This window comes from Schistocerca americana, chromosome 7 (assembly GCF_021461395.2).
Source record: "Schistocerca americana isolate TAMUIC-IGC-003095 chromosome 7, iqSchAmer2.1, whole genome shotgun sequence".
In the NCBI taxonomy this organism is placed as follows: Eukaryota; Metazoa; Arthropoda; class Insecta; order Orthoptera; family Acrididae; genus Schistocerca; species Schistocerca americana.
The window spans coordinates 373,029,149-373,052,112 of NC_060125.1; the positions used below are offsets into that span (position 1 = coordinate 373,029,149).

A 22,964-nucleotide genomic window follows, 5' to 3' on the forward strand; every position below is an offset into this window, starting at 1 on the left:
TTCAGGTGGACATGGGCAGCTGCTATTATGTTTTCAGTTTGGTATGTAATTCATGAGTGATAAAGTTTTACTTGTGTGTGATCAAAGACTGCTGTGCAAAACCTGTTCTGGCTAATAACATAATAATTAAATTTCGTTTTGTGTTTGTTTCATGCTCTCATGTTAGTCGTGGTAGTTAATAGTCTTCACATATTAAAAAAAATCCACTGCAGCGTTTACGTTTAGTGAACATAACATACTGTAACTTCCGTACAGTAAGGGTAATTTTCTGTGCATTGAAGAGATGAAAGTAGCGAAGGGCATTTTTTTAATAATTAGTTACAATTATGATAGGATGTTCCATATCTAACAAGCCAGATCAGTGTTACATAAAAATAGTTTGCAAATTAAAGATCGTACATCCACAGGACGAAATCTTTCAGTGTTGTGCGTGTCCCCACATAATAGGTCAAAGTGCATAAAGTTAAAATATTTTCAACTGCAGAAACTAATAGTGAAAATCGTATTTTATCTGTCGTGCTCACAACAATAAGCAATATAAAATTAATTAAAGTATTATGCCATATAAACTGCATATAAAGTAAAAAAGGGTGTGCGGTGGGGATTACGCGACAAGAGGAGACAGAGTGTTTACAATCTCTGTATGCAGTCAGGATAGCAGTGTATGTGACGGGGAAACGTGATCAAAGAATCTAATGTCACATATTCATGTATACAGGGTGAAAAGTATTTAAACCGACAAACTCTGGGAGGTTGTAGGGGACATCAAAACAAATATTTTCCCCTAATGTCACTTTTTCCTATGAGGAGTATTTAAACCCGTAGAAGAAGATTTCTCTGGCGGCAAATTAATTAAACCAACAAACACTTTTCCATTGTTTATAACCAAGAGACAAAAGATTAACACAACCCAGTTTCAATTACAGTAGATTTTCAAAAATGTCTCCATTGACACGTAAACAAAGGTTACACCGTTGGATCATGTTCTGTCTGACACGAGCAAAAACCCCAGGAGTATCCTGAATTGTTCTTGCTGCTGCTACTATCCGGGCAACCAGATCCTCTTCTGATGCAACAGGAGTTGCAGAAACAAGGTTGCGCATCTCTCCCCACACAAAAAAGTCCAGAGGGGAAATATCTGGGGATCGAGCAGGCCATGGTACAGGACCACCTCTGCCAGTTCACGTTTCGGGGAACCGTCGGTCCAGGAACCAACGCACACGACAGCTGAAATGTGCCGGCGCCCCGTCGTGTTGGAACCACATGCGTTGTCTTGTAGGGAGCGGGACGTCTTCCAGAAATTCTGGCAATTCTCTGGCGAGAAAATTGTAATAGTGCCTGCCATTTAATGGCCTAGGTAGCAGATACGGCCCAATTAAACAGTCCCCATCAACACCGATCCACACATTAAAGAAGAACCGCACTTGATGAGCGCTAGTAACTTTGGAATGTGGGTTATCCTCACTCCAAACATGCGAATTGTGCATGTTGAAGACTCCAACATGCCCGAACGTTGCTTCATCGGTAAACAAAACAGAGGATGGAAATGTAGGATACATTTCACATTGTTCCAGGTACCACTGCGAAAACTGTGCTCTGGGTGGATAATCAACTGGTTCCAGGTTGTGGGCACGCTGTAAGTAAAATGGACGTAACAATTGCTCTCGAAGGGCTGTTCTTACATTCGTGTGATTCGTCCCCTTTTTACGTGCAATTTTACGAATGCTGATTGAAGGATCCCGCTCCACATGCTGCAGGACAGCTTCCTCAAATTGCAGCGTTCTTATCGTGCGGTGGCGTCTCTGTCCAGGTAATCTCCCAAATGATCCGGTCTCACGCAGACGTTGGTACACAGCAGCAAAGGTCGTATGATGCGGGATACGGCGATTAGGATATTGTTGTTGATAAACCCGCTGTGCAGCTCGACCGTTATGGTGCGCTACGTAGTACGCACCAACCATATCAGTGTACTCACTCCAGGTGTATCGCTCCACTATTAAACAGAGATAATGCTCTACTGCATTGGCGGACAGCAGTTGCCTACAACTGAAGATCGTAATACGACCTCTAGCAACTGAAGATCGTAATACGGCCTCTAACAACTGAAGAGCGTAATACGGCTCCACCGGTTTAAATAATCCTCATAGGAAAAAATGACATAAGGGAAAAATATTTCATTTGATGTACCCTACAACCTCCCAGAGTTTGTCGGTTTAAATTCTTTTCACCCTATATATAGAACACAGGCTTATCACTATACAAGGCATGAAAGTAATACAAAGTTTTATTGAGCACTGAAATTGTAGAATCCCGCAACCTAGGCTTTTTCTTACCGAGTTGAGATGCTTGGAGGAGTAGCCGGCCATGAGGAAGAGCAGGTTGGTGCAGACGTCCTTGTAGACAGCCTTTGACCGGCAGATGGTGGCGCCGAGGCCCTCCAGGAACTCGCTGTGAGGCACCAGCTCGTGCATCCCCAGCTGGTTCACCACCGCCTGCCAGCAGACGCAACAACCTTGTCCTCAGGTCTCCGCCCAGCCATTCGTATGTGTGTCCCCCACAGCTTCCATGTCACACCAGGCGACTGCCAGTATACACCAATCCTGACTTGCATCTCTTCGCCCCACCCCCCCCACCCCACCCCCACCCCTCTCACTCTGTCAACGTAAGATTGTGGAAAAGTCTATAACGGGGTCTACTCATCCTCGAGGAGCCAGATGAGAACTCTTGAAAAAACTAACAAATCGAACAGCTTTTTTTTATCAGATACACCAAAATAGAATTAAAATTTGTACGTGTTTTATTGCAGAGGATATGAGGAAGGAAAATATTCCGATGAAGAGATTATTGTAAACATGAAAACTGTAAACAGTGTAAATGCAGAGTGAGTTTTCACCTCCTGGCAGATAAAAACTCTGTGCTGGACGGGGGTTCGAACGTAGAGCCTTTTTCTTTTGCGTCCAAGTGTTCTGTCGATGAAGCTATCCAATTACAACTCAAGATCTGACCTCATATCTTCACTTCCATATGTACCTTTCCTCCTGCCTTCCAATTTGCGAAAGGTAAAAGTCCCAGGTTCGAGTCCCATTCTGGTACACTGTTCTTTGTGTCATGACGTTTAAATATTAGTTATCTTGAAGAAAACGTAGACATATCAGCAGGACTCATAAAAATAAACAAATGGTATTCGATGGCATCATTCAAGTCTATGCACCAAAGTGCTTGCAATCTTATGAGGAGGTAGCATACCTTTAGGAAGACCTACAGAAATTGGTAAGTAACAACAAAACACACTACCATATGATATTCGAAGATTTTAATGAAAAGTAGGAGTAAAATGAAAGAATTGTTCCTCAATGGGAAGCATTTGGTATCTTCGCAGAAATGACACAGTCCATGCTTAAGTAAAATTTGTCCTTAGCAATTTACCCTAGATGTCATCAATTAAATATATGATTGTTGTTGTTGTGGTCTTCAGTCCTGAGACTGGTTTGATGCAGCTCTCCATGCTACTCCATCCTGTGCAAGCTTCTTCATCTCCCAGTACTTACTGCAACCTACATCCTTCTGAATCTGCTTAGTGTATTCATCTATATGATTATATGATTAGTATGGATGAAAGGGACCAACTCATAATATCTACTGAATTTAAGAAATACAGAAAAAATGTACAGAACGTTCCTAAAACGCTTTCAAATTGCTTATATTCATAGAGTTCTAAAATACAAAGCAAAATTAATAAGCCATAAAAAAACATCCTCTTCTCACGGAAAGCTATACAGGTAGAGGATGAGAATATATTTAAAAATATGTGAGTTTAATTTAGCGTATAGATGTGAGGAAATACAACTACTGTTGAATAACCATATTGCCGAATTACTAAGCAGAGTTAAGTTACTGCACACGGTTTTGCGAAATTCTTTCGCAAAAAAAAAAAAAAAAAAAAAAAACCACAGAAAATTTTCTAGTGTTCGAATAAGCACACCTGCGAACATAAGTATCTTAGAAGTAGATGTCCTACGCGTAGAGAAGCAGCTTAAATCGGTTAATAAAGGCAATGCCTCCGGTGCAGATTGTATATCAGTCGGATTCCGTTGAGAGTATGCTTAAACAAATTACTCCATGCTTAGCAATCTATAGGACCTTTAGCTCGCCGAAAGATCCGTACCTAAAGGCTGGAAAGATTCATAAGTCACACCAGTACCCAAGAAGAGGAATAGGAGTAAGACACTGAATTAAAGACCCAAATAACTCTCGTCTATTTTCAGTGGGATTTTGGAATATATACTGCTTTCGAACGCTATGAAATACCTCTAAGAAAACGATTTATCGACAAACAGCCAACACGGATTCAGAAAATATCGTTCATGTGAAACACAACTAGCTCTTTATTCTCACGAAGTAATAAATGCTTTCGACAGATGATGTCAGAGTGGTTTCATATATTTAGATTACCAGAAGGCTGTCAGCACTGTACCTCACAAGCGATTTCTAATAAAATTACGTGCCTATGGAGCATCGTCTCAGTTGTGCGACTCGATTCGTGATTTTCTGTCGGAAAGATTTCAGTTCGAAGTAACTGTCGGGATGTCGTAAGACAAGTAATATCTGGCGTTCCCCAAGGAAGTGCTATAGGCCCTCTGCTGTTCCTGATCTACATACAGGATTCAGGAGACAATCTAAGCAGCTTCCTGAGCGTGTCGCAGATGATACCGTCATTTACCGTCTTGCAAAGCTGTTAAATGATCAAAATCAACTGAAAAATGGTTTAGAAAAGATCTCTATGATGCGAGAAGTGGCAGTTGATTAAATAATGAAAATCGCGAAGTCGTCCATATGAGTACTAGAAGTAAACCGTTAAATTTTGGTTACACGACATATCACTCAAATACAAAAACTGTAAATTCAACTAAATGCTAAGGGACTATAATTACGAATAACTTAAACTGGTGCGAGATTGTATATTATGTTGCGATTCTTGAGTTTCTCCCGGCGTATTTGATAATCAAAATATCCACGGGTGTACTGCCGGTCTACAGTGTCCAACGGGCACAATATTACGGCGATCATACATGTCGCCATCATCAGGTGAGCTGACGGACTGAGCTCCTGTGAACGTGCCGGCACGGAGATCCGTACGCTGTGGCTGCCCAGGGGGAACTGGGTTCGGTCGCGGCGGCGGCAGATTTAAATACCCACCGCCCGCGGCGCGCTCACTCCGCCGTCCGCGCCCCGCGCCACGGTCGCGCGGTGGAACTGATTGCGACCGAGTCTGAGATGACGTCGGTGTGATAGCTCTGTCCACCGTGATCGTCACAACTATTCGTTTGCTCGATTTACTCTTGGTTAACCCAATCGCTGGTTCCCAAGCCTTGCTAAGATTATAGCCACAGTCACTTAATTGGTGCGAATTTCGATGGCCTCTCTAACAACGCTGTCCCAGTATCTCGACGTCTGTACCAGAATCCTCGTACGTTCATACTGTGTTTTTCATACAATATATATATATATATATATATATATATATATATATATATATATATATATATATATGGGTGGAGATGTGTGTTCAACATATGTTTTGGCCCAGCGCTTGTGGAGGCTTGTAGACATTATCGACTGTGATCTCGTCAAGTTTCACAATTACTTCATGAATACTGCTGTCAGTAGAAGTGACAATAAAAGACATATTTACCGCATTTTATTTTACAAACGTCGCTGCACCATAGTATAGGTCGTATGTGATACCCAACAAATCAAAACCAAACACTATGTCCTTTGAGATTCAGTGTTTCTCCTGTATTGCAAACAGGTCGATACAGTTGTCATTTACATTGTTTTTGTAGAATTTTATTTTTAGCTGAACTTGTTGCTTCTAAATTAAAGTAGAAAATTCGGAAAGAGGGTCAGACCTTCTTAGCCGGGCAGTTCTTTAAATTTCAGTTTGTTGAAATCATGCGGTACATGTGATGTGAATGTCAGGAGATATTAATGATTATCTGTCACCGGCTGTGTTGGTCCATTAAGAGTTATCGAGGGTGCACACGTGGTATTCTACTCTGTATACGTGAAGTAGTATTACTAGAGACTGAATTTAGCAACAAACTGAGCTTCTCAGAACATTTATTTAACAGATGAGGTATTTTTGCAAACAGAAAAGATTTTACATGATCGCGGAAAGAAAAAGGAGGATTTTCTCAAATGAACAAGGTAGCTCTCCAACAAGAGGCGGAAGTTTTAACAGGTAACTTCATTATCTGCTGAAATAGGCCAAATGGAATACGTCAAAAGATATAAATCATCAACAATATTAGTATCAAGGAAACCTCAAAAAACTTCTGATCGTTGGATACCACATTTGCTCAGTTATGATGGCACGATAACTAAAAACAGAGAGAAATTTGTGCAGTTATTCCAAGACATCTTTAAATGTTTGTGCCGTTCAAGATAATGACATTTTGGAAGTAAACTCAGAGGAAGTGTATACCGCAATTGGACATATGAAAGAAGAAACAGAAATCTTTATTAAACCTTAAGGAAAATTAATACAAAAAGTGCTTCCAAAATTTTTTACAGATTGTTATCCAAATCACGAATAGTGATGTAGCCACCAACTTCTGTTAACCGACTGTTATCCAAATCTCGAACAATGATGTAATCATACATTTCACAAGCTTGGGGTCAGAAAAGACGTTAAAAATTAAAGATCAGTCAATATTCTTTCAGTAATCTTCATCATATTCGGTAAAGTTATCAGCAGACACATAAAAAAATAAATTAGATTTTTTTCAGGGAGAGGAAAGCTAGTTTCAGAAGTGAATATAGCACAAAGGATCACGAAATTAAATTACAGGCAATAATTGTGAACTACCACTCTGCTTACAGTTCATAGATTTCGGGAAGTTTTTGACTCACTTTCAACAAAACGTTTACAAACAAGCGTTGAGAAACAAGACAGTAATCCAACGGCTGTAAGAAAGTGATAGATGAGTCAGGTAAGAACATTCCACATCACGAAAGCTTTTTCAATTCAATCAAGAGAGATTACGGCAACATTTGTACCATCTCAACAAGATCACACCTTCTTCATGTGAATGCGGCAGTTTCTTCGGCTGCCACAGAAGGTATCAAAAATCACGAAACTAATTATGTCTGAAAATGCTTTACAGCAAACATTAGATCTCCTTTAGCAGCAAAAGACATAAAAGTGTATAACTGCATACGAGTTGATAACAGAGGATTAAATAAGAATATGAGAAAAGAGAATTATTTTTGCGCTATAACATAGTAAATATCTTAATATCCTTAAATCATTTACGTAAGTTCAGTTTCATTGGATGTAACATATAATTGTAGCATTTTATTGTTCTGAGGCTGGCGGCATGGGTGATGCCGAAATGTCGCTAATAAATTTAAAAAAAGTTCAAATAGGACCAGAGAAATTTTTGAGATTCTCCAATCGGAAGAAACGGAGAAGGAGTACATGTTAATGGACCAGTTCTGAGTCACCTTCGATTTTCTGAGAACACTACACGTTTTGCTTCTAGTGCAGATGAACTTCAGCAACAGCTGCAAGGCATTAACTGATAAGTTCTGAAACCAGGCTATAAAATAAGATTAAAATAACATACAATAGAATGACTGTACAGAAAATGAAATGAACAGTATACTTAAAATGTCCTGCAGTGTTTTTTACAACCCAAAGACGACTTTCACAAATATGTTTCAGACATATCCGGAATGGAAGGTTTACTGGCAATGTACATTACCCGTCCTTACTTAATAAATAAATGCTTCACGGAGCTCTTTCCGCATCAGATTTGTGTTCTGTCTCTTGGAACTCTTGCCATGTCAGATTTCGACTACTTCCTCCGTCATCATCGTCCAGAGTTATTTAGTTGGCCGAATTTTGACATGGAGACGTCACAAGGTCACGAAACTTCCATATGCTATGTTCAGCGTTCTGAATCCGGTCGTATTGATATAGAAGATCGACAGAGAAATAAACTGAGTCACCTATCACCTATCAAAGTGTGTACTACTTAATATTAATATTCGAATAACCACTGTTATCTTGTATGTCTGTACTATGTGACAGTTGTTAAGACTTAATTCTTTCAGATCTGATAGTGTTATTTAGTGTTATTACTTCAGCACTGAGTAGTTCGGAAATGGATGAGAATCGCAGATCATCCCGACTGCGCACTAAACCTTCGGCTGAAGAGAGGGTAACATTTGTATTTGTCGGTGATGCATCCTTGTACTACATTTCTGCTTCTTTTACATGATGGTTGATTTTCCAGAATTTCTTTGGTAGTTATTATATTATCCATCGTAAGGACCGGAGACAGTGATTGTTAAGGTAATGGTTATAAATATTTTAGCATTCAACCACCAATATTAGGAACATAATCCACAGCCACGCGTATCGGGACTGAAGCTGCCATTATCTGGTTTTTTAAGTTTATCCTACATAAAATGCACTTCAAATGCACTGACGGTCAAAATATAGAAACAAATAAAATTATTTCGACGTGAATTCCTCGTCCTAGCTTAAAAACAGCAACAGCAACTTCTCTTCACCGATTATGCAATGAGATGGCAATAGTCACGGGATACCTCCTAAAATCGTGTCGGACCTTCTTTTTCTCCGTGTAGTGCAGCAGGTGGATGTGGCACGGACCCTACAAGTCGTTGAAAGTGCCGTTCAGAAATATCGAACCACGCTGTCTCTGCAGCCGTCCTTAATTGCGGAAGTACTGCCGGAGCAGGATTTTGTGCTCGAACTGACCTCCTGATTACGTGCTATAAATTTTCAATGCGATTCATGTCGGACGGTCTGGGTGGCCAAATCATTCGCTCGAATTGTCCAGAATGTTCTTCAAATCAACCGTGAACAGTTGTGGATCGGTGGCACGTTTGGAACATGAAGTTAATGAATGGCTGCAAATGATGTCCAAGTAGATAAACGTAGCCATTTCTAGTAAATGATAGGTCTAGTTGGACCAGAGGACCCAGCCTATTCCATGTAAACACAGCCCACACGTTATAGACCCACCACCACTTGCACTGTGTCTTGTTGACAACCTGGGTCCACGGCATCGTGGAGTCTGTGCCACGCTCGAAACCTACCATCACCTCTTACCAACGGATATCGGCGCTCATCTGATTAGGCCCCGGTTTTGCATTCGTCTAGGATCCAAATGAAATGGTCACAAGCACAGAAGAGGCGCTGCAGGCGATGTCGTGCTATTAGCAAAGGCATTCGCGTCGGTCGTCTGCTGCTATAGCCCATTAACGCCAAATTTCGGTGCAGTGCTGTGGGAATTACCATTCTAGTCAGTTTTATATTAATTACAGCATCAGACTTAGACACGATGGATTGGAATTTCTAGTTTCTCAAGCAGATCGAGTTACTTTCCTTTATTTTGTACGTTTTTTCTCTGAGCTCCAAATGGACGTTGTGTGCATGATAATGTTCACCAGTTTCTGTGAAATATTCCCAGAAAAAGACAGAGTGCATCGTATGTAGCGAAATATGAGAGACAAATAGATAGGAAGTTTTCGACAAGATACAGGGAACAAGCAGACGCTTTTAGACTCCATAACTAGGGCGGATCGGTGATTGCCAAACATGTATATGAGACCCGTTGCCCCTTGAAAGGCATAGAAAGGGACTTAGAGGTGAAACACGGAGGAAAAAAGCAAAGTAAAACGATCTTCTTGAGGAACTTGGAATAGCAATCCACCGTGTTAAGTTTGATAAAGTACTTAATACAGAAACCGACGAGATTGGTAATGCCCTCTTCATAGGTTTTTTAGATTTTTTGTGCGCTTGGCGTTAGTACGGTAAATGTGAAGGATTTTGCACATATAACCATTGGTGTGGTGTCTCTCCATGCCCTCTGTAATACCTCAGGAATATTCTGGAACTCTTGGTGGGTCAGCGCAGTTTGTCAGACTTGCGCACATATGTACAATTTAGTGGTGCACGGAGAGACGGCTGATGTGACTGGTGTTTGCCACTTTACGGAAGCAACGCTTTGGTGGATGTGCGGTAACATGTGCAGGGAGTTCCCGTTACAAACTTATAGGACTTGTAGAGGATAGTGAGTAGATAATATTTTGAACTGTAACCTGTGCCTGGAAACGTAACGCTTCCGTGCTATAACCATTTGAAAACATGTTGGTAACGAGACCACTTTTAAAAGTAATTTATTAGGCGTACCCGGCACGTCCTTTGTTCTACAATTCCATTCATCAATAGCCAAAGAAACAAAAAGGAAATTTAATCAATTTCATAAAACCTGTTGTTCACAGTTACACTCCTCTCCTTGGAACACCACAGTCACACGTTCTTACGGTGAAGTTACCCATTTCTCGAAGACGTTGCGTAATTGTGGTGAAAATGGTATGCGATGGACTCGGACGTCGCGAATGATGGTCTTGATAAAGGCGACGAGCAGCTCTTCCATTACCAAGAGCTTCGCCATACAGAAGAATCACGTCGGTGTATTTTGCAAACGTGTACGCAAGCATGTTGCTCTAACACTCACAGATACGTTAATAAATCTCGAACCAGGTCATCACACGGTCCGCCGTAAGAACCCCTTAGCATAACTGCCCTATTGCATACCTACCCAGAAAACATGTTTTCAAACGGCTGTAGCACGGAAACGTTACGTTTCCGTATATGGTTTCCGGTTCAAAATATTGTCTGTTCAGTACGTTCTAGAAGTGCTAGAAGTTTGTAAGGGGAATTTCCGAACGGCCTGTATAAGTGGAGCAGAGAATTTAATGTTGCCATAATCATCTTGGGGTTGAAGCTCTTTTTTCCGTGTTTGCCTTAGGAATACATATGTTTTTGGATAGGGTCCGCCTTTAGCAAAACACAATTTTGTTTTTTAACCCAAACATGTTTCACTGCAGTTGCAGCATCTTCAGTGGGCTTTTTTATTTTGTGGCTGTTAAAGATAAAGAATGTTCTTTACTGTTTGTATACATGTAACTACTGGTTTTTAAACACACACATACACACACATAGAATTAATTGTTTTCAGGCATAGCCATAACAAGTTTCAAATCGTGATTTTGGCTTAAACAATTTATCTTCTTTAACGTGTAAGTGGTTGCAGATGACAAACTGTGAAACAAAACAGTAACTGTAGAAACACAATACATCAGATAAACCACACCACGTGGTAAAAAGGTATGAATTCATAACTTCATGTGTTTTTCTCAAATATCTGTAATTACGATTTAAAAACCAATAGTTACATTTATACAAACAGTAAAGAACATTCTTTATCCTTAACAGTCTTAAAATAAAAGCCCACTGAAGATGCTGCAACTGCAGTGAATCACGTTTGGGTTAAAAAACAAAATTGTGTTTTGCTGAAGGCGGACCCAATCCAAAAACATATGTATTGGCGTTGCCATTTTCAAAGTAAGACGAGGAATTCATGTCGCAATGATTTTATTTCTTTTTATATTTTAACGTGAGTGCTTTTGATCTGCATGTTATGTAGAATTAGGAAATGGGAGCTAGACTCCGAGACTTCCCAACATTATTTGTTGTATACCAAAATATTTATAACGATTATTTTGTATTATTTCTTTTTCTTCTTAATTTTCTTACTTTACCTCAAATTATATCACTCTAAATTCAAGTTTTGTAATTGGTAAGTTACTACTACCACACTTTTTTCACCACTCTTCGCAACAGAACGTAGTGAGAATGAGTCGTCAGTTAAAGCAATAAATGAAGGGAATGTTTAGAAAAGTGCAAATACTTTTTTCTTTTCCAATAGTAATACTGTAATCTAAAATATTAGAGTCATTCATAAAGAAATGAGTCACAAGCTGTGAAATGTGAACGGCTGCAGGGATCGTAATGCCTTTGTCTACGGAAGAAGGTATGGAACCTATGAAGATGCTGTGACCCCGAACTTCGTTTAAGAAGGACAAGGGCGCATACCCACGTGACTACAGAGTGGACACGAGTTCCTGCGAGCATTTCGCTACATTTGATAATGCTGAATACAGAGAGATAGAGGCTTCAGAAGAAGAGCAATGGAGTGTATTGCGTCTTCTTACAGCGGAACGAGTACGGGGAATGGAAATTCATCGAATAATCGCACAAGTGTACGGATAGCATTGAATATCTGTTGGAATTCTGACGCTCAATCCGACCTCTGGGACAACGGCTACTACCGTAACTCGCTGTTCTTCAAAAATGAGGGGTTCCACTAGGGATGGTGATTATCGCTGAAACAACCGGTTTTCGGTTATATTGGTTTGCTTCAACACCAGTTCAACCAGAGTGTTGCAAACCACTCAAAATAACCGGTTTCTGAAATAATATATTTTCGGTTTCTGTTCCTATTATTTAGAATGATAAACGTAAAAAGCGAACAGATTAAAAAAATTTTGACTACTTCAGTTTCAAGAAACATAGATTCAAAAATTTGAATTAAACTGGAAAATATAAGAAAAGTTAGTTTGTCCAGTGTTGACTGCTTTTCTAGAAAAGTTATAAGTGGTTGACTACTACGAAAAATCGTCAGTATTCTTCTACTAATTCTAATTTTTTCGAAGTATGTTCAAAAATCGTTTTGTAATCGGGGATCATACTACTATTTGAGCATTAGTGCTAAAGGATGGAACCTGAGCTTGAAAAACTGTTTTTCGGGCTAATTTGTCCGTTTTCATGGGCTACAAGCAGCTAAAGGTATATTACCTAGACACAGGCAGCAAATCAGCTGCTTTCTATTTAATTGTGCACTATGAATGAACCGTTAAGTTTAAAGATATAATATATCACAGTTTTTTATGGCCTCTTCTGTTTTAATTTTTTAAAGTAAATGAAGCATTGTACTTCATTGCTACCTCAATTCGTATAATATTTCCATATTAGGATTGGTGCCATTCTCATATACAACAGATGTCCTACAACGACAGTGAGAAATTACCATTTAGATCAAATGGGACAGGTCTTGCACCCTGTACGTACACACGCACCATCTACTGTAGTAGGCCACGCCACATGGTAGAAGGGAAATTATTCTCTCAGCAAAGCTGCATCAATTCTTATGCTATGTGTTTGTAGCTAGTTTCTGTCGGAATTGTTATTAAAACATAACTGATAGCTTCTCCCTTTTTCTGTAGGGCGTACAACTTTGCTTCCGCCGTTTGCCGATAGGTGGTGACAACGGTAAGTAGCGGTCGAAAGAAACAGATCGCAGACGTCAGGCAGTTAACTTGGACCTCCGTCAACATAACGTCATTCAAACATTTGTGTCTGCATCCTAAAGTTGTTCTTGATTGAAAATGTCAGTTTACGAGCCTAATTCGCGTCATTTGCGGGAGGTGTTACTGTTTTGTTTCAGTATGAAGAAAACAGCGCCTGAGTCTCATCGAATGCCCACACGTACGTATGGTAAGGACGCTATTAGTGAAAGAACGTGTAGTGAGTGGTTTAAGCGCTTCAAGAACAATGATTTGAACGTCATAGACCGGCATAGTGGTGGAAGAGAGAAAGTTTTCGAAGATGCAGAATTGGAGCCATTGCTGAGTGAAGGCTCGCGTCAAACTCAAGAAGAATTGGCACACTTAGTGGGAGTGATACAGCAAGCGATTTCAAAACGTCTCTAGGCTACGGGCATGATTTAGAAAGAAGGAACTTGGATCCCGTGTGTGCTGAAACCAAGAGACGTTGAACGGCGTTTGTCTGTTTGTGAACAGTTGCTTCAGAGGCAAAAACGGAAGAGATTTCTGCACCGCATTGTGACCGGGGACAAAAAATGGGTTCATTACGATAATCCTAAACGCAAAAAATCATGGGGATATCCCGGCCATGCTTCCACGTCGACGGCCAAACCGAAAATTCACGGCTCCAAGATTATGCTCTGTATTTGATGGGACCAGCTCGCCGTCATGTACTATGAGGTGTTAAGACCAAGTGAAACAATCACAGGTGCTCGTTATCAAACGCAATTAATGCGTTTGAGCAGAGCATTAAAAGACAAACGGCCGCAATAAAAAGTGATTTTGCAGCACGACAACGCTCGACCCCTCGTTGCAAAAGAGGTCAAAACGTACTTGGAAACGTTAAAATGGGAAGTCCTACCCCACCCGCCGTATTCCTCAGACATTGCTCCCTCTGACTATCACAAGTTTGGATTAATGGCGCATGGCCTGGTTGACCAACACTTCCGATGTTATTGAGAAGCCACAAATTGGATCGATTCGTGGATCGCTTCAAAAGATGAACAATTTTTTCGACGAGGGATTCGTACAACGCCCGAAAGATAGGAGAAAGTAGTGTCCAGCGATGGAAATACTTTGAATGATACATGTGTAACCAATTTGTTTCATTAAAGCCTCAAATGTTGGGGAAAAAATTGTGGAAGCAATGTTGTACACCTTTTATAATAACGCAATAGTTCCAAGTAATGCATATTTTACTAATGAAAAATTTTTAAAGTAAAGTTTATTTAGAAACGAAAAATTTTAGCACTGGTGCTACAGCTAATTAATATCTCGGAATTTTGTTCAGTTATTAGTAAAAAATAGACACACATGCCACAAGCGACACCAACAAATACCTATACCGGTTATTCCGAACTAAAATACTGTTATCCATTTTAAACTGTCGGTTTTTCTCATCCCTAGACTCCACCTACGAACAATTGTGTCAGGAATAAGGTCTGGCGTTCCTGTTCGTGCATCGTAGGCCAAAGGCATCCGTCCTTCCTTGAATCGCTTGTGCCACACCTTGACCCTTGCAACGAACATGAAGTGCTCTTCGTACACTTTTGGCATTGTTTGATAAAGCTCCGTTACTTGCGCTCCTTCCCCTCTCAGGTAACACACTACATCCCTTTGGTGTTCTTTTCAAGCCCCCATTTTCTGTTCCCAGCCCTACTGATTGCCGTGGACAGTCCATCTCCATGTCCCTCCAGTGGCGAATCTGGGGCCTCAGCACTCTTACAGCGACCAAACCTTCTTCCGTGGGCAATGTCATTGCGATCCCTTGAGTTGTTTTCATTTACCAGATCCAGTGTTCTTGAATTATCACAATGCTCTAGACAGAACACTATCGGCAGATTTTATCAGGCTATCTCGAATGATTGTTGGTACAGTTTTGGCCAGCATACATACACTGCCGGAAAACAAATGCGTGCAACCTTTTAGAGGTTTCCAGTTCACTCAATATTTATTGTTGCAACAGTGAATATGGAGTACATGAATTCAAATGGTTCAAATGGCTCTGAGCACTATGGGACTCAACTGCTGAGGTTATTAGTCCCCTAGAACTTAGAACTAGTTAAACCTAACTAACCTAAGGACATCACAAACATCCATGCCCGAGGCAGGATTCGAACCTGCGACCGTAGCGGTCTTGCGGTTCCAGACTGCAGCGCCTTTAACCGCACGGCCACTTCGGCCGGCTGAGTACATGAATTGATTACATTTACAGATCATCAGCATAAGCGGTTCTGAGGTACAAAGCATCTACTGCTGATGCAGCACCCATATTACTGCGTGGTGTAGCCTCCACGGGCGGCAATTAAGGCTCTGCTTCTGGCAGCCATTCAATCGTACAGATGGCGAATACTGTCTTCGGGTTCGTTATGCCACGCCTGCTGGATCTGTTCAAGTAGTTCTGTGTGAGTTGTTAACTGACGAGTTGCACGAGTCACTTGGATGGAGAAGAGTGGAGGAGATTAGTGTTTAACGTCCTGTCGACAAAGAGGAAGTTAGAGACGGAGTAGGGAAGGATGGGGAAGGAAATCGGTTGTGCTCTTTTAAAGGAACCGCATTTGTCTGAAGCGATTTAGCGAAATCACGGAAAACCAAAATCAGGATGCCCGGACGCGAGTTTCAACCGTCATCCTCCAGAATGTGAGTCCAGTGTGCTAACCACTGCACTACCTCGCTCAGTATACGAGTGACCTCTCACTCCATCATATCCAACTTGTAATCGATTGGAGACACGTAATCTTTCTATTGCAAGACCGGCAAAAGAATGGGTCGAACAACGTTCTGCACGTACCGAGCGCTGGTTAGCGTCCCCCTCCAGAAACACCAAAGCTGAACGAGAGTTGTAGGTTATCGCACCCCAGACCATAACGCCTGCGGTGGAGCCAGTGTGTCTTGGACGAATGCATTCTACAAGACAGTGTTCACCAGGTTTACGTCGTACGAGTAAACGACCATCACTGCGTGCAGATAGGATCTGCTTTCATCGCTGAAGGCCACGAGGCGTCATTTTACCTTCCAAGTGATCTTCTGGCGGCGCCAGTCGAGCCGTGCATGTCGATATTGTGGCGAGGACGAGCTAGAGGTGTGCATCTCGCTAGTCTCACTGCTAATTAAGTCTCACTGCTTATAACCGCTTCCCAACAGTTCGTGTTGATTCGTCTGGCATGACAAGCCATCTTATCTGTGCTGTGGTAGCTTCACGATCTGCCCTTGCAATATGACCATCCTGGCGGGCATCTACGAGGTGCGACAATGAAGTAATGAGACTGATGTGAAAAAAAATGTTGCTTACCGTTTTAGTCAAGTTTAGTGTTGTCTCCTTCAAAGTAGTTCCCTTCTGATTGCACATACTTTTTCCAGCGCTTCTGCCATTGATGGCAACATTTCTGGAACTCATCTTCTGTAACATCCTCCAAGACCATCGTCACTGCTTTTTGGACATCTTGTGTTGTTTGAAAATGGTGTCCCATGGCCTCAGTTTTGACTCTTTGAAATATAAAAAAGTCGCACGGAGCGATATCTGGTGAATAAGGTGGCTGCGGTAGTACTGAAATTTGTTTTGAGGTTAAAAATTGCTATACTGATAGGGCAGTATGGGATGCCGCATTATCGTGATGCAGAATCCAATTATCAGCAATGTTGGCACGGACACGAAGTACTCTTTTACGAAGTCTTTCTAAAATTTCTTTGTAGTAATATTGGTTAACTGTTTTTCCAGGAGGCACCCACAATTCCCTTCGAATCAAAGAAGCACACAAGCATGCCTTTCACCTTTGACTTCGACATGCGAGCTTTTTTTGGTCTCGGTGATCTCTTTGAGCACCATTACGAACTTGGGCGTTTAGTCTTTGGATCGTAGTGAAAAAAAAAACAACTTTCATCACCAGTGATAACGCGGCTCAACAATTATGGATTGATTTCCATTTGCTCTAACAGATCGGTTGCCGCATTTTTACGTGTTTCTCGCTGTTGCGGTGTGAGATTTTTGGGGACCATTTTTGCACAAATCTTTCTCATAGCAAGATCTTCAGTTATTATTAGACGAACCGTTCTCGACTGATGTTCAGTTCTTCTGCAATCATTTTCACGTATAATCTTCGATCTGATCGTACGAGTTCATGCACCCTGGCCAAGTTGACACCCGTCCGTGAGGTTGATGGTCGTCCACTGCAGTCTTCATTTTCAACATACGTTCTGCCTTCACTAAACATTTTATGCTAGCGAGAAACTTGAGCTTTTGACATAACCTCCTCTCCAAAAGCTTACTGTAAGTTGTCGTCGCGTTTTCACCCAATTTAACGCAAAAAGAAATGGCATACCGTTGCGCAATATTATGCAGTTCCATTTCAGTGACGAGAGACACAAACACGTGTCAATTTATTACAGCACAACTCACGACTGAGCAGTTGCATCGATGTGCCGCTTGGACTAGAAGCAGCTTATAGACCAAGGTCAAAGTTATTGTGCCTACGCAAGCCTGCAGGGTTGCCACATCTTGCAAATAAAATCAGTCTCATTACTTTATTGTCGCACCTCGTATACTGCGTGGACATCCAGAATATAGTCTATGGGTTTGAAAATATTCACGTGATCACCATACCAGCATCGTACCACAACTAAAGTAGCACATCCAACTTGTGTGACAATTCTTTTTGTGTGTCCATCCTTTTTACAGGAGGTCTTTTACGGCCGTTTACTATTGTGAGAAAATGAAACGCCTATAGCCATCGTTGTGGTTTTATTTATTACGTTGCAACCAGTTTCGGCGCATCAATGCGCCATCTTCAGGCTGTAGGTGATGCGGAAGGTGTTGACACGATCCCTATATACACTCCTGGAAATGGAAAAAAGAACACATTGACACCGGTGTGTCAGACCCACCATACTTGCTCCGGACACTGCGAGAGGGCTGTACAAGCAATGATCACACGCACGGCACAGCGGACACACCAGGAACCGCGGTGTTGGCCGTCGAATGGCGCTAGCTGCGCAGCATTTGTGCACCGCCGCCGTCAGTGTCAGCCAGTTTGCCGTGGCATACGGAGCTCCATCGCAGTCTTTAACACTGGTAGCATGCCGCGACAGCGTGGACGTGAACCGTATGTGCAGTTGACGGACTTTGAGCGAGGGCGTATAGTGGGCATGCGGGAGGCCGGGTGGACGTACCGCCGAATTTCTCAACACGTGGGGCGTGAGGTCTCCACAGTACATCGATGTTGTCGCCAGTGGTCGGCGGAAGGTGCACGTGCCCGTCGACCTGGGACCGGACCGCAGCGACGCACGGATGCACGCCAAGACCGTAGGATCCTACGCAGTGCCGTAGGGGACCGCACCGCCACTTCCCAGCAAATTATGGACACTGTTGCTCCTGGGGTATCGGCGAGGACCATTCGCAACCGTCTCCATGAAGCTGGGCTACGGTCCCGCACACCGTTAGGCCGTCTTCCGCTCACGCCCCAACATCGTGCAGCCCGCCTCCAGTGGTGTCGCGACAGGCGTGAATGGAGGGACGAATGGAGACGTGTCGTCTTCAGCGATTAGAGTCGCTTCTGCCTTGGTGCCAATGATGGTCGTACGCGTGTTTGGCGCCGTGCAGGTGAGCGCCACAATCAGGACTGCATACGACCGAGGCACACAGGGCCAACACCCGGCATCATGGTGTGGGGAGCGATCTCCTACACTGGCCGTACACCACTGGTGATCGTCGAGAGGACACTGAATAGTGCACGGTACATCCAAACCGTCATCGAACCCATCGTTCTACCATTCCTAGACCGGCAAGGGAACTTGCTGTTCCAACAGGACAATGCACGTCCGCATGTATCTCGTGCCACCCAACGTGCTCTAGAAGGTGTAAGTCAACTACCCTGGCCAGCAAGATCTCCGGATCTGTCCCCCATTGAGCATGTTTGGGACTGGATGAAGCGTCATCTTACGCGGTCTGCACGTCCAGCACGAACGCTGGTCCAACTGAGGCGCCGGGTGGAAATGGCATGGCAAGCCGTTCCACAGGACTACATCCAGCATCTCTACGATCGTCTCCATGGGAGAATAGCAGCCTGCATTGCTGCGAAAGGTGGATATACACTGTACTAGTGCCGACATTGTGCATGCTCTGTTGCCTGTGTCTATGTGCCTGTGGTTCTGTCAGTGTGATCATGTGATGTATCTGACCCCAGGAATGTGTCAATAAAGTTTCCCCTTCCTGGGACAATGAATTCACGGTGTTCTTATTTCAATTTCCAGGAGTGTATATATCACGTCAGTGGCCAGCATAAGTGGATAAGCAGACTACCTGAAAATTTTGGTGTCAGCTCTCCTAGGTTTTCAGATAATCTGCGTAACCAGTTACCCTGGTCACTGATGCGATATATATAGGGATTGCGTCAACTTCTTCCACATAAACTACAGCCTGAAGATGGTGCATTGATGCTCCAAAACTTGTTGCCACTTAATAAATGAAATCTTAAGGACGGCTGTAGGCGTTCAATTTTCTCACAATGTGCGATGATCCTCCAAAAGGACCATCCCGCCACTCAGAAAGCCACACTTTGACTCCTTCCAAAATCTCTCAGTTGGCTGTAGGAAGCACGAGCGCGTCTCCGTGGCACGGTTGCCCGCTTGCTCCGGACGTTTCCACCACACAGAGCCTTCCTACTGTGAGCATTTCCTATTAAGGGTAAGACACCGTTCTCTGGTAGCTATGCCGGTACTCTACCTGCTGGCGGACGACGTCGAAACCGTTATCAGTATATCTGCTGTTCCCCCAGGCGGAATATACGTTTTCCAGATGCACTATTTTTTTCCGGCAGTGTAGGAAGAACAAAAGCTGAGATAATCGAGTGAGTGAAAAGGCGCACATACAGTGAGCATGCCGTCGAACCTGGCGGCCATGCGGATGAGCGGGCTGCGCACGTGGCTCATGAAGGCGACGGGCGCCATGGCGAGCATGGCCCGCACCTTGGGGCACATGTCGGGCCGCTCGGAGCCCATCACGAAGAAGGCGGTGGTGCCCTGCGAGTAGCCGATGTAGAACAGCCGCTTCTGGCCCGTCACCCGCAGGATGTGCTCGATGCACGTCGGCAGGTCGTACACGCCCATCTCGTGCCAGCTGCACAACACACATACTTATTTCAGCGGGTTTGGATTCACTGATCTTACAACCAATAGCTTACGAGGAGAACACGGTAAGTGCCATAACCCCACTTCCTAGAACTTCGCTCAGCGGAAGAGGGGTCAAAATAAGGGAACATGTGTCTAGCTTTATCCGCAGATCCGGGGTTCCCAAACTTTTCTCTAATAGAACATTTTGATGGAACACGTTGTTCATTTGGAAGGTAATAGAACTTTAAAAAATAAGAAAAAGTTGATTAATTCAGTCATAGCTCCTACACTCCCGGAAATGGAAAAAAGAACACATTGACACCGGTGTGTCAGACCCACCATACTTGCTCCGGACACTGCGAGAGGGCTGTACAAGCAATGATCACACGCACGGCACAGCGGACACACCAGGAACCGCGGTGTTGGCCGTCGAATGGCGCTAGCTGCGCAGCATTTGTGCACCGCCGCCGTCAGTGTCAGCCAGTTTGCCGTGGCATACGGAGCTCCATCGCAGTCTTTAACACTGGTAGCATGCCGCGACAGCGTGGACGTGAACCGTATGTGCAGTTGACGGACTTTGAGCGAGGGCGTATAGTGGGCATGCGGGAGGCCGGGTGGACGTACCGCCGAATTGCTCAACACGTGGGGCGTGAGGTCTCCACAGTACATCGATGTTGTCGCCAGTGGTCGGCGGAAGGTGCACGTGCCCGTCGACCTGGGACCGGACCGCAGCGACGCACGGATGCACGCCAAGACCGTAGGATCCTACGCAGTGCCGTAGGGGGCCGCACCGCCACTTCCCAGCAAATTAGGGACACTGTTGCTCCTGGGGTATCGGCGAGGACCATTCGCAACCGTCTCCATGCAGCTGGGCTACGGTCCCGCGCACCGTTAGGCCGTCTTCCGCTCACGCCCCAACATCGTGCAGCCCGCCTCCAGTGGTGTCGCGAAAGGCGTGAATGGTGGGACGAATGGAAACGTGTCGTCTTCAGCGATGAGAGTCGCTTCTGCCTTGGTACCAATGATGGTCGTATGCGTGTTTGGCGCTGTGCAGGTGAGCGCCACAATCAGGACTGCATACGACCGAGGCACACAGGGCCAACACCCGGCATCATGGTGTGGGGAGCGATCTCCTACACTGGCCGTACACCACTGGTGATCGTTGAGGGGACACTGAATAGTGCACGCTACATCCAAACCGTCATCGAACCCATCGTTCTACCATTCCTAGACCGGCAAGGGAACTTGCTGTTCCAACAGGACAATGCACGTCCGCATGTATCCCGTGCCACCCAACGTGCTCTAGAAGGTGTAAGTCAACTACCCTGGCCAGCAAGATCTCCGAATCTGTCCCCCATTGAGCATGTTTGGGACTGGATGAAGCGTCGTCTCACGCGGTCTGCACGTCCAGCACGAACGCTGGTCCAACTGAGGCGCCAGGTGGAAATGCCATGGCATGCCGTTCCACAGGACTACATCCAGCATCTCTACGATCGTCTCCATGGGAGAATAGCAGCCTGCATTGCTGCGAAAGGTGGATATACACTGTACTAGTGCCGACATTGTGCATGCTCTGTTGCCTGTGTCTATGTGCCTGTGGTTCTGTCAGTGTGATCATGTGATGTATCTGACCCCAGGAATGTGCCAATAAAGTTTCCCCTTCCTGGGACAATGAATTCACGGTGTTCTTATTTCAATTTCCAGGAGTGTATTTTAAATCATAACTAATGACACACAAATCACAAGAAAAAATTTTAAAACATAATTAAAACCGTCAACATGTCAAAAATAATGCCATGTTGTTAACAGTTTTTCACAGAGCACTTCCCAAAGAACACTACTGCTACACGGAACTCAGTTTGGGAAACGCAGCTGTAAATACTCCACCGTTTCTGGAAACGACGTTTAAAGTTTGCGGTATACTTTATGTGTCTTTTAGCGCATAACCATTTCAGTCGAAGTGGTGACACAGCAGTTAGCATCGATCCTTCACAATTTCATACATTTTCGAAACCCGATTATTGTTTTTACCTACACTCATGTTCATAAATTAAGGATAATGCTGATACATGGTGAAACAACGCTCTGGTGGATGGTTCGTGGGTTTAAATCACCTCAGGGTATGACCATGCGGTGCATTGGACCTGCGGTCGTCGCACGGTGGCGCTGGCAGCAGTCCACATACGCAGAGGTTGTAACGCCGGAAATGCATATCCTCCTATTTCCATCTATTGTACCATAAATTTTTTTCCTTATTTTGTTACCTGAAGATATGACATTTCTGTGTCTTTATATATTATAATTGTTTTACTATTTGTATATATATTTATGCATGTATGTCGATGTATAATTGGTTTGTTTTGTAAATATTATTTGTATTTTACGCTGGGTCTTGCCTAGGGAAAACTATGCTGATGAACGAATACATCGATAGGTCGTTTGGAGAACCAAAGTGTTTAGGATCTTTGGTAGTGTTAACTCTGTCGCGTGGAGCGCGGGCAGAGGGGAGTCTGGCTGGAGTGGTGCAGTGGAGCAGGTAAGGGTAAGGGGAGATTGGTTGGTTTGGGGAAGGAGACCAGACAGCGTGGTCATCGGTC

General features: G+C 43.5%; 1 protein-coding gene across 1 annotated transcript in view; it reads right to left on the reverse strand.

The window, feature by feature from the left end:
- The window catches only part of LOC124622948 (lipase 3-like), a 170,654-nt gene that overhangs the window by 77,238 nt on the left and 70,452 nt on the right, over positions 1-22,964 (reverse strand). The window contains exons 4-5 of the mRNA XM_047148739.1: positions 20,128-20,374; positions 2,334-2,492 (exon numbers count right to left, since the gene is read on the reverse strand). Coding sequence (XP_047004695.1) covers positions 2,334-2,492; positions 20,128-20,374 — 406 coding nt within the window. The remainder of the gene's footprint in view (positions 1-2,333; positions 2,493-20,127; positions 20,375-22,964) is intronic.